This window comes from Dipodomys merriami, unplaced genomic scaffold, assembly GCF_024711535.1.
Source record: "Dipodomys merriami isolate MVZ:Mamm:240054 unplaced genomic scaffold, mDipMer1.0.p SCAF_680, whole genome shotgun sequence".
Classification (NCBI taxonomy): Eukaryota; Metazoa; Chordata; class Mammalia; order Rodentia; family Heteromyidae; genus Dipodomys; species Dipodomys merriami.
Window position 1 is genome coordinate 301,796 of NW_027206269.1, and position 12,474 is coordinate 314,269.

A 12,474-nucleotide genomic window follows, 5' to 3' on the forward strand; every position below is an offset into this window, starting at 1 on the left:
GGATTATAGGCGTGAGCCACCAGTGCCCAACTCCTCCCCCTTACCCCCCCCCCCCTTCTTTGGCAGTACTAGGACTTTTGAACTCAGACCCTCATGCTTGCTAGGCAGGTGCTCTACTACTTGAGCCACACTTCCAGCCCTTTTTCCATTAGTTACTTTTCAGGAAGAGTCTCACATTTTTGTCCAGCATTAGCCTCGGACCAAACCACTTCTGCTTATGCCTCCTATGCAGCCGATGTCAGGTACACACCACCGTGCCCAGCATTTTTGTTGTTCAGATACATTTTCTGCCCAGTCTGGTCTTGAACTATCATCCTCCCTTCCCTAATAGCTACGGTTACAGGAGTAAGCCATCTTGCCCTGGATGAATGCCACAACTTAACACAATGGTGCCAAGGATGGATGGATGGATGGATGGATGGATGGATGGATGGATGGATGGATGGATGGAAGAAAAATGCATGAGTATGCTTTTGGACTGTGGACCCCCGTCCAGCTTTCCCTGGCAGGGGAGGCTAAGGGGTGTGGATTTAGGCTTGGTGCTCCCCTCTGACAGGAGCCACTAGCTGGCAGCTCTGATGGAGGGGATGGCTCTGGAAGCCTGGCCTCCGCCTCTAAATGAGGAACCCCGTATGATCATGGTCAAAGGGGAAAGGGGAGAGTTGTTGAAGGCCTAAGGATCAGCTCTGGCCCCCGGCCAGCTCCCACCTGCCTGGGTATGTGGCGGGGGGGGGGGGGGAAGGGGGTCACAAGGAGGAGGAGGGAGCTCAGGTTCTGTGGCTAACTGCCAGCCGCCCCTCCCCCTCTCTGCACACCAGGGCCTGCCAGCGGTTCCACAGGGACTCAGCCACCAGGTGCCACAAGAGGCTCCCTGTCTCTTTGTCAGAGGCCATCTTCTGAGCTTGTTACAGGCTGGGCCTCTGCCTTTCTGTCTCTCACTCTCTCTGCCCAGCTGTGTGTGTGTGTGTGTGTGTGTGTGTGTGTGTGTGTGTGTGTCCCTGTCCCAAGGGAGAAAGTGGGGGGGGGAAGGACACTTACTCCTGAGCCTCTCCCCAGGATCCTTTCTCCCTCCCTTTAGGGTCCCCCCCCCAAGAACTAAAATCTAGTTGCAAGTCCTCTACCCCTCCAGGTTTGTCTGAGCCTTTCAAGAGGGTTGCCTGTCTGGACCTTCTCTGCATGGGGGTTTGGTCTCCCCGACCTTGCTCTTGGACCGGGGAACTGAAGTAGCAGACCAGTGGGAATAGTAGTGTGGAGTCTCTGGGGAGCCCCGCTGAGCCCCCGTGATACCGACCTTCGGCCACTCCTCGCCATGGACAGGCGTGACTATGTCCCTTGCCACATGGACACCCTGAGGCAGTCCCCCTCCCCCTGTTCCTCCCGGCCCTCCAGCCCCAGGACCCCACCCTTCGAGATGTTTGGTCCTGTGGGCATCGAGGCCGTGCTGGACCAGCTGAAGATCAAGGCCATGAAGACTGGGTTTGAGTTCAACATCATGGTGGTGGGTGAGTGAGAGCAGGAAGGGTAGGGTAGGGGAGCCGATGGACAAAATGCCATGGTCTGGCCCCTCCCACACGGTCTCCGCAGGTGCCAAGGATCTCATAGGTGTATTCAAACTAAAAATGTGGCCCAGCACCAGTGGCTCACGCCTATCATCCCAACTGCTAGGAGACTGAGATCTGAGGATCGAAGTGCAAAGCCAGCCCACCAGGGACAGTAAAGCCTCTGCCTGAGACTCTTAATGGATGACCATAAAGCTGGGAGTGGCACTGTGGCTCCAGTGGTAGAGTGCTAGCCTTGAGAAAAAAGCTCAGGGACGGAGCCCAGGACCCACGGCATCCCCTCCCCCCCACAAAATAGAAAATGGGGAACTATTGAATCATTAGACAGAAAATAGTCTGTAAAGCAATTATCTCAGCCAAGAGGCCAGGCGGGAGGGGACAGGGGTGACTCCCAGCCTCCGTTACTGGTGCTGCAGCTGTGTTGAACTTGTAACATTCACTTGAGACCAGGCTGCCCTTGAACTCTTGATCCTCCTATCCCAGCTTGAATGCTGCGATTAGCGGAATGCACCACTATGGTCTATGGTTTCCTCTTGAGATGATGAAAATAATCTGAAACCAGGTACAGGTCCTTCTTACCCAACGTTACGTACGTACTTAATGCTGCTTTGTTGTGCTCTTTAACATGGCGAATCTTAAATTAGACATCTTTAATTTTATGTTATATGTTTTTAATTATTTGTTTGAGCATTGGTCCTGGGTCTTGAGCTCAGGACCTGTCCTAAAGCTTCTTTTTGCTCAAGGGTGGCAATCTACCACTTCAGTCACAGCTCTATTTCTGGCTTTTTGGTTAATTTATTGGAGATAGGAATCTCTCCTACTACCTTCAACTTGCGATCCTCAGGTATCAGCCTCTTAAGTAGCTAGGATTACAGGCACCTGGCTGTTAGGTAATTTTTAAGTCCATAAAGAAAAGGGAGGGGGGGCTGGGAAGGTGGCTCAGCGGTAGAGCGCTTGCCTTGCAAGCCTGAGGCCCTGGGTTCGATTCCTCAGCACCATATAAGCAAAAAGAAAAAAGCTGGAAGTGGCGCTGTGGCTCAAGTGGTAGAGCGCTAGCCTTGAGCTGAAGAGCTGGACAGCGCCCAGGCCCAGAGTTCAGGCCCCACAACCGGACCAAAAAAAAAAAAAAGAAAAAAAAGAAAAGAAAAGGGAGGGGAAACATGGTGTGGAACATCTTTTTTGTCTATGTGATACTTGGGATTGAATGTAGGACTCACACTGGCTAGGCAGGCGCTCTACCACTTGAGCCAGGCCTCCAGCCTTTTGGGTTTTGCTATTTCTTTGAATAAGGTCTTGGCTTTCCTCTGAGGCAAGCCTTGGACCATGATCTTCCTAACTCGGTCTCCCAGTAGCTGGGATTAGATCCTCATGATTCTTAGACACGAGTTTAGCGAGATGAGTTTGAGAGGGCTTGCCTTAACCACACACATACCCGCTGGTCACTCCAGGGCAGAGCGGGTTGGGCAAATCCACCATGGTGAACACACTGTTCAAGTCCAAGGTATGGAAATCGGCTATGCCAAGCCTGGAAGTGCCCACACCACAGACACTGGAGCTGCACTCTGTAAGCCATGGTGAGTGAGCCCTGCCCTGCCTCCCACTGTCCCACCCCACCCCACCCCTGCCCCAGCCCTACTCTCCCCTTCCTCTCCTTCCATAGTTATCGAGGAGAAGGGCTTGAAACTGAAGCTGACCGTGACCGACACGCCCGGCTTTGGAGACCAGATCAACAATGACAAATGGTGGGTGAGGGTTGGGGGCTGACCCATGCTGCCCCTCTCCTGCCTATGCCCCTCTAACCTCTGGGAGACACCAGCCTTGGAGAGGCCTCAGTTTCCCTGTCTATACAATGGATGCACTCAGCCCACCCTCATAATGGATGGGAATCTCCCCTCTCTGTGGATCACAGAAGGTGGTAACTCACTGGCTGGCTGTGGCTCATGTCTGTAATCCCAGCTACTCAGGAGCCTGAGATCTAAGGGTCATGATTCAAAGCCAACCTTGTCAGGAAGATCCTTGAAATTCTTATCTCCAATTAAGCAGCAAAAAGCTGGACATGGAGCTGTGGTTCAAGTGGTAGAGCGCTAGCCTTGAGTAGAAAAGCCAAGGGACAGGCTGGGAAGGTGGCTCAGTGGTAGAGCGCTTGCCTTGCATGCGTGAGTCCTGGGTTCGATAGAGTGCTTGCCTAGCATGCATGAGGCCCTGGGTTCGATTCCTCAGTACCACATACACAGAGAAAAACGGAAGTGTTGTTGTGGCTCAAGTGGTAGAGTGCTAGCCTTGAGCAAAAGCAGAGGGGTCTATGTGTGTGTGGGGGGGGGGGAAGGGCCAGGAGGGTGGCTGGTCCTGAGGGGAGGTCCCTCGCCCCAGCTGGGACCCGGTCCTGGGCTACATCAACCAGCAGTACGAGCAGTACCTGCAGGAGGAACTCCTCATCACCCGCCAGCGTCACATCCCCGACACCCGCGTCCACTGCTGCGTGTACTTCGTGCCACCCACTGGCCACTGGTGAGACGGCCGGACCAGCCCGGGTGGGGGCGCCTGCATGGGGCAGAGACAAGGAGGAGGGGCCCCGGGGGCAGGCTTTGGGCTGGCTCCCCTCCTCATTCAGACACCGCCGCGCCGCCACCACCACCGGCACTGTCCTGCCCGGACAGCCTGCGACCCCTGGATATTGAGTTCCTGCGGCGGCTGTGCCGGACTGTGAACGTGGTGCCTGTGATCGCCCGGGCGGACAGCCTGACCATTGAGGAGCGAGAGGCCTTCAGGAGCAGGGTGATCTGGGCGCTGGAAGTAGGGCTGGAGTCAATGTTGGCAGAGGGGCAGGGTGGACAGTGCAGGCTGAGGTCACCTGTGCGTCTGGTCCCCAGATCCAGCAAAACCTGAAAACTCACTGCATTGAGGTGTACCCGCAGAAGTGTTTTGATGAAGACATTAATGACAGCATCCTTAATGGCAAGATAAGAGTAAGAAGCCGGGGTTGGGGGTGGGGAGGGTGGGGGTCGGGGAGAGGCCGGGAAGGAGGAAGGGGCGGAGAAAGACAGGGAAGACGAAGGAAAAGAAAGTTTTACATCATTTTCTTAGAACAACCTGAATTCCTAGCCACGGTCCCCAGACCTCAATGCTGTGATTTTACTTGGATTAGAGAAAAGGGCATCACTGATGGCCCAGCCCTGTAGTCCTAGCTACTCAGGAGGCTGAAGCCTGAGGATCACCATTCAAAGCCAGCTATGAGACTTATCTCCAATTTAACCAGCCAAAAGCCAGAAGCAGAGCTGTGGTTCAAGTGATAGAGTGTAGGCTTTGAGTAGGAAAAAGCTTCCAGGCCTTGAGTTCAAACTCCAGGACCAGTGCAAAAAGAAAAAAAATGGGCAGTGTTTTCTTCACAGATGGGAACCTGCAGCCTCTTGCTTTTGAGCAGTGTGCAAACCAAACATCTGCCCTATTTAGGACCCAGTTTCTCTCCTCCCCACACTCCTCTCCCACCCTCTACCCGACCCCACTGGAGCAATGAACACAATTTCTTGGGAAAGATCAACATTCAAGAGCTTGCCCTTCCACTATTTTTCTACTTTCTGCCTGGAAGCAGGTGGGTCTCAGGGGAGCCTGGCCCCAGCCTGGGCAGAACTCAGGAGACTCCAAAAATGGACACTGATAAATGTCTCAGAAAACCACCTAGATACAAGCACTCATTAAGGGCTCATTAGGGGTTGGCAGCAGTACTTACTGCTAACATCATCATTCCATTTCCACCAAAAATTAACTCTTGGAAATCACAACAAACCCTTATAACAGAACTTTGGAATATATAGATTTGGATTTCTGCTTCTGGCTCAAAGTCAAAAAATGATTATAGGGCTGAGACAATTTTTTTTCTAACAAAAAAAGATGGTAAATATTTTCGACTCTGTGGACCAGACAGTGTCTGGTGCAGTTACTCAGCTCTGCTATTGTGGTTGGAAGTCAGATACAGCGGAGAGAAAATAAGGTTATGGGAACCCTGAGCTTCATCCCCAACATCATAACAAACTTTTTTTTTTTTTCCTTTTTTCCTGTGCTGGTCCTGGAGCTTGAACTCCGGGCCTAGCTGCTGTTCTTGAACTGTTTTTTGCTCAAGGCTGGTGCTTTACTACTTGAGCCACAGCTCCACTTCTGGTCTTTTGGTAGTTAATTGAAGATAAGCATCTCATGGACGTTCCTGCTTAGACTGGCCTCAAACTGCAATCCTCAGATCCCAGTCTCTTGAGTAGCTAGGATTACAGGTGTGAACCACTGTCACCTAGCAAACAAACAAACTTAATGAGGTCAGGAATGTAGCTCACTGGCAGGTTGCCTGCTGAGCAAACAAGAGACTGTGGGTCTATGTCCAGTACCCAAAAAACAAGGAAAACAAGTGATGTATCTGATTTGAATATGAGCTGTAAGCTACAATTTCCACTTTACAAAATTACCTATTTTAAAACTCGATAATTACTGTCTGTTTCAGACGTAAGAGGTTTTGGTGTTCGCAAGACACACACACACACACACACACACACACACACACACGTACCTTACAAATATGTAACATACACAAGTGTTTGTGTTTCTTTTTAGGCAGTACTGGATTTTGAACTCAGGACTCCTGTTAACACTTTTCTTGAAGCTGGGTTGACATACGTATACTACTATGCCTAGTTTTTATTGGATGTGACTGGGTCTCATTAACTTTTTTCCTGGGCTGGCATGCATGGAGCTTTAATCCTTTTTATCTCTGCCTCCTAAGTAGCTAGAATTACAGGGATAAGCCACCATGCCCCACTATAAATATGTATTTCATGTACACATTTGTACTTTTTTTTTGTTCTATGTGTCCTGAACTTTGCACGTTAAATACTCTATACTCCCAGGCCGAGATTATATCACTGAAGCCAGGTACCAGTGGCTCATGCATACAATCCTACCTACTCAGGAGACTGAGATCTGAGGATCATGGTTGGAGATTATCCTGGGCAGTAAAGTCCATGAGGCTCTTATTTTCCAATTAACCACCAACCCCCCCCCCCACCAAAAGTAGTGGAGTGCCACCCTGAGCTTAAAAGCTAAGGACAATACCCAGGCCCTGAGTTCAAGCCCCAGTACAGTACTGGCATACACAACAAAAAAGATTATATCATTAATGTGATTAGTATATCATTTATGTGATTATTAACAAGATACAGTTCCCAGGGCTGAAGCTGCTAACCCACTTCACAGATGTTCACCAAGCTGTATGCTGGTACTGCTAGTTTCCCTGTTTTACAGGAGAGAAGTGTAGGGGGTATCTGGTGTCTTTGCACTCTAGAACTTTGTCATCTGCCACCCCTGCTCTCTCTTCATGGGGTCCTAAGCTTGCTTTCTTCCCCCTAGGAGCAGATCCCCTTTGCTGTAGTAGGGGCTGACCAAGAGCACCTGGTGAATGGGAGGTGCGTCCTGGGACGGAAGACCAAGTGGGGCATCATCGAAGGTCAGTGTGGGGACCGTGGGGGTGGGGGGGAATCTGTGGCATCCTCAGGCCCTCAAGTGGCCCTGGACCATTAGGTCCACAGAAAGGGCATCCTTCCAACAAATTCGCTGATTAGGCTCCAGTTTCCCTATTGTAAGCTGTGTGTGACAATGACTCTAAAGTCAAAACATCACAGAGTGGGCCAGAAGGAGCAGAGCTACCGTCTCACACAATCCCCTCCACCCCACACATGGGAAGGTGCTTGCCGGCCTGCTAACACTGATTGTGGCCCTACTGTGTGCCTGGTCTTACAATGTCCACCTACTGAGTGGACACAATAAGAGCAGAGTTAACAAGGTCTCTGTCCTCAAAGAGCTAGAGAGACAATAACAAGAGGGAGAAAAATAATGAAGGAAATTGGGGTGAGGGATACTAGCTTAGGAAACACAAGGCCTTACTGACCTAAGGCTAGAAAGTGAGGGAGAAGGAATTGTCAGGGCCTTCTTGGCTTCCGTTTTATTATCCTCATTAGAAATACACATGTGGGCTTGGAATGTAGCTTCGTGGTAGAGTGCTTGCCTAGTATGCATGAAGCCCTGGGTTGATGATTCCTCAGTACCACATACACAATAAAAGCTGGAAGGTCAGGGACAGTGCAAGCCCCAACACTGGCAAAAAAGAAAGAAAAAGAAAGGAAGGAAGGAAGGAAGGAAGGAAGGAAGGAAGGAAGGAAGGAAGATAAATGCATGTATAATCTGGGAGCTAATGGTTTATACCTGTAATCCAAGTTACTCAAGAGGCTGAGACATGGGATTGAGGGGCAAAGCCAGGCTGGGCAGGAAAGTCTGCAAAACTTTTATCTCCCAACTAACCTGGAAAAAAAAAATCCAGAAGTGGAGGTGTGTCTCAAGTGGTAGAGTGTCAGCCTTCAGCGAAAAAGCCACGTGAGAGCACAAGGTCCTGAGAACAAGCCCCAGTACTGGTATACACACACGCACACGTGTGCGTATGCATGCTCATGTGCACACACACACAATCCCAAGTATAATAACTGTTGTAATATATGTAGAACGACCTAAAGATGGCAGGCCCTGGTTCAGCACCAATTGTGGAAGTCATTTTACTAGGCCCTTAGGTATGAATGAATGAATGAATGAACCAAGGAATGACAGACCATAGGATAGTGAGAGAGATGGTGCTGAAGCATACAGCGGTGGCTACTCAGTGTGTCCTGAAGACATAGCAGCTTGCAAAGCCATGCTGGGCCCATGTCTTTCAGTGGAGAACATAGCACATTGCGAGTTTCTTCTCCTGAGAGACCTGCTCATCCGGTGAGACACTGTGGTGTGTGTATGTGTGTGTGTGTGTGGTGGGGGGTGGGGAGGGAGATGGAATCCCTTGGGAGTCACCATGGCCTGGGGCTGACCTGACTCCCTTGGGCCAGGTCTCACCTCCAGGACCTGAAAGACATCACCCACAACGTCCACTACGAGAACTATCGCGTCATCAGACTCAACGAGAGCCACCAGCTGCCCCGGGGGCCAGGCTGGGTGAACTTGGCCCCTGCCTCCCCAGTACAGCTGACCAGCCCGGGGTGCCTGAAGGTCCGCAGGCGGGCCCAGAAGGATTCCAAAGATGATGAGTGCTGAGCCCTGGGGTGGTGGGGAGCCTACTGGCCTCCCCAAGTGTCATCAGCCGGACCCCAACGCACACCTGTGTACCAGAGCATCTATTAAAGGTGGCCGTGGCTTTGAATATAAAGCTGTGCTTTGGTAAAAGGCACGACTTCGTGTGTCTTGAGTGTGTGTGTGTGTGTGTACACGCACGACAATCCAGGGACTTGAACTCAGGGCCCGGGCGCTGACCCTGAGCTTTTTCGCTCAAGGATGGCGCTCTGCCACTTAAACCACAGCTCCACCCCTGGCTTGTTTAATTGGAGATAAGTGTTTCACGAAAAGAAAAAGACTCACACTTTCCTGCTCAGGCTGGCCCTGAACCACGACCTTTAGATCTCACTCTCCTGAGAACCTCGTTCCTGACGTGTGCCATCGGCGCATTTAGGCGACTGCGGAATCACAACCCTCGGGGGTCGCCCAGGTGGACACCGAGGCTCCGAGGTCGGCAGGACCGCCACAAGCATCTTCAGGACGCGGGCGCCCACTGGGCCAGGTAGCGGCGCGGGGGAACTCTGGGAAATGTAGTCCCGCCGCTCCAAATACAGCGCCCTCGACTTCCGCTTCTGGCGCGCCCGGTCCTCGCGTGAGCCTCGCGAGACGATGAATCCGGGCTGAGGGGCGGGGCGGTAAGTGGGGACCACGGGACGCGAGTGAGGGGTTTCCGCCGTCCAAGACCGCGCCCGGAAGTCGTCATTGGCTGTGCGCCTACCGTGCGCGCCGTTTTAGGCAGGAGTGGGTTTTCTGACCGCTGCGTTCCTCAGGTGGCGTAAACTCAGGGGATTGTTTTGAAGAGGAAAAGGAGCCAGAGCCAGGGCTTAGAGTGTCTGGTTTAGTGTGAGGGGCTAGAAACTGACATTTTTGGGTCCGGTGGCGGGGCCTGAACTCTGGGTCTGGGCGCTGTCCCTCAGCTCTTCAGCTCAAGGCGAGCGCTCTACCACTTGAGCCACAGCGCCTCTTCCGGCTTTTTCCCCTGCTTATGTGGTGCTGAGGAATCGAACCCAGGGCCTCATGCATGCAAGGCAAGCGCTCTATCACTGAGCCACCTTCCCAGACCCCCAAACTTGCTTTTAGATAGAAGGTTCCAGTAGTTTCAGAACCTCCTATGTGACTTTCCCTGTGTTCAGAACTTGAAACTCCCCCAGCTCCAGGGGTTCCTTTTCTGAGAGGTAACAGAAACATTGCTACATTAGGAACAAACGTGTATTGCCGGGTGCTCAAAAGTGGATGGGCGTTAGTATTTAAGGAAGAAAGAAGCAGGCAGGAGGCCGGGGTGTAGTTCAGTGGAGCTGTTGCTAAGCAGGCACAAGGCTGTGGGTTCGATCCTCAGCAAGTAAAAACTGAGGAATCAAGCAAACACTACAAAGGATACTTGGAGCTGTCAGCACCAGAGGTGTGGGGAAGAAGGGAAGGTAGGAATTAACCTGGGGACTTTTGTCTCCTGGGTAGAGGTGGGCAAAGGCATTTGCATGTCATGTTCACCTTTGTTTTGTTTGGCTTAGTTATTTTGAGAGTGTTATGTTGTTGTCTTCAACCCCCAAGCCTAGGAAGTTCTCCTGGCTCAGCCTTAGGAGTAGCTAAGGCCATACTGATCTTATTTTGCATTTTTTGGGGGGGGTCAGTTGTGGGCCTGGCCACTATCCCTGAGCTCTTCAGCCCAAGGCTAGCACTCTACCACTTGAGCCAAAGCACCACTTCCGGCCTTTTCTGCTTATGCTCCAAAAGAAGAGATCCTCAAAGGGCACCTAATAAGTTTTTGTGCTTGCTTACAAAGAATAGGAAAAGCCCATTTCCTTTGAGGCTGTTAGGGAATGTTCATCTCTCTGTCTCTGTCTCTGTCTGCCTCTCTCTCTCTCTCTCTCTCTCTCTTACACACACACACACACACACACACTTCTTTTTCTTTTTGTGACCTCTTGCCCCTTAAGCCTTTGAAGAAGGAATTAAAACTAAGACAAAGATGGCTTACCTTCTGGAGATAGAGACCAGATAAAGGTAATAATACTTTTGTCCTATATTCCCTGTCTAAAGAAGCAATAGCAGTCAGGTGCTAGTGGCTCATGCCTATAATCCTAGCTACTCAGATGGCTGAAATCAGGATTGTGGCCCAAAGCCAACCTTGGCAGGAAAGTAAGACAATGTGACGGACCAGCTCGGCCAGAGCACTGGCACCGACGGGACAGGAATCTCGGGATAGGTGGGCAAGGAGTCAGCGAAGTGACATACAGACCTAGAATCAAAAGAGTTGCATCTGAGTGTATCTTTATTGAGAATTAACATTTTTATACAGTGTGTGATTGTGACATAGATTCTTTGTTTAGTTAAGCACATAATCAACTTTATGAAAAGTAAAGCATTAATGGGTTACTTGAAAATTGATGACCGGAAGTGGCGCTGTAGCTCAAGTGGTAGAGCGCTTGCCTTGAGCTGAAGAGCTGAGGGACAGCGCCCAGGCCCAGAGTTCAAGCCCCACGACCGACCAAAAAAAAAAAAAAAAAATTTGTTTGCCGGGCGCTGGTGGCTCACGCCTGTAATCCTAGCTACTCAGGAGGCTGAGATCTGAGGATCACGGTTCAAAGCCAGCCTGGGCAGGAGAGACTGTGAGACTCCTATCTCTAATAAACCACCAGAAAACCGGAAGTGGCGCTGTAGCTCAAGTGGTAGAGCGCTCGCCTTGAGCTGAAGAGCTGAGGGACAACGCCCAGGCCCAGAGTTCAAGCCCCACTACCGACAAAAAAAAAAAAAAAAGAAAATTGATGACTATCCCACCAACTGTTTGAGCTAAGTGGTGTGAAACAAGTCTAGTATATTGTTTAATACAATGCATCATCTATTCAGCCTTTTTATGTTTAATAATTAACAAACCTAAGACAGGGCTGTACTTATACTTTTTATTTTTTTCCATATTTTCAAGTCCCTTTGAAACCATCCTAAAAACCACTTCCAGGTTGAGTCAAGCATTCTCTGTTTCCTATGATTTTAATCCCAATATTTGTTCACAAAAATTTCTAATTGTGGGGCTGGGAAGTTGGCTCAGTGGTAGAGCGCTTGCCTTGCATGCCTGAGGCCCTGGGTTCAATTCCGCAGCACCATATAAGCAAAAAGAAAAAAGCTGGAAGTGGTGCTGTGGCTCAAGTGGTGGAGCGCTACCTTGAGCTGAAGAGCTGAGGGACAGCGCCCAGGCCCAGAGTTCAGGCCCCACGACCAGACCCCCCCCCAAAAAAATTTCTAATTGTTATTTTAAACTATCTTATTGTTATTTTGATAATAAACACCATAATGGTCTAGATCTACCTAATCTTTGCATAAAATCTAATGAGTACCAAGATACTTTTTCCTTTAACATTAATCCATCTATTTTTATCTTTATAAACTCCTGTATAAGGCAATGGTTCATCAGTCAGCTCAGGAAATGTGATGTCACTAACTTTATATTTTGTGGGAAACCACCATCTATTCCCTATAATGTAAGCTAGACCAAACTTAGTTATAACTGTTGGGGGAATCTTTCTTTTCCTTTTATTATCAGGGGTCCCTTTTTCTATAACTCTCTGTGCTTCTGGGATAACTCCTTCTGGTTTAGTTTAATTAATTCTGCCTGTTGTAACATATCTGGAAATTTTAAATTTCTATATTTACTATGAGTGAGCTACAAAACTGCTTGTGAAGTTGCAGGAGCTTCTGGAGGCAGCGTCACATCAGATGATAGATTAATTGGGGCATTGTCCACATCTAATCTTTGGTCCTAGTCTTTATTATTCAGAGAACCATCTCTATT

The 12,474-nt window shown here is 50.0% G+C and overlaps 1 protein-coding gene across 2 annotated transcripts; it reads left to right on the forward strand.

The window, feature by feature from the left end:
* Window positions 1-792: 792 nt before the first annotated feature.
* Window positions 793-8,797, forward strand: LOC138816079 (septin-12). Of its 2 annotated transcripts, none has more exons than XM_070005633.1 (10): window positions 793-854; window positions 1,130-1,502; window positions 3,008-3,133; window positions 3,220-3,301; window positions 3,930-4,067; window positions 4,142-4,334; window positions 4,430-4,525; window positions 6,948-7,044; window positions 8,303-8,354; window positions 8,468-8,797. In XM_070005633.1, exons 2-10 carry the CDS (start codon window positions 1,310-1,312, stop codon window positions 8,670-8,672), a joined length of 1,182 nt encoding a protein of 393 aa, XP_069861734.1. In that variant the 5' UTR covers window positions 793-854; window positions 1,130-1,309; the 3' UTR covers window positions 8,673-8,797. The 2 variants fall into 2 exon arrangements, with proteins under 2 accessions (XP_069861734.1, XP_069861736.1); XM_070005635.1 differs by having other exon boundaries at window positions 4,217-4,334.
* Window positions 8,798-12,474: the final 3,677 nt, after the last annotated feature.

Coding starts and splice junctions, on each gene's coding strand:
- LOC138816079 (XM_070005633.1), top strand. CDS start 1,310: ATGGACAGGCGTGACTATGTCCCTTGCCACATGGACACCCTGAGGCAG. Junction 3,134..3,219: donor GCTGCACTCTGTAAGCCATG/GTGAGTGAGCCC, acceptor CTCCTTCCATAG/TTATCGAGGAGAAGGGCTTG. Junction 8,355..8,467: donor CTGAGAGACCTGCTCATCCG/GTGAGACACTGT, acceptor CCCTTGGGCCAG/GTCTCACCTCCAGGACCTGA.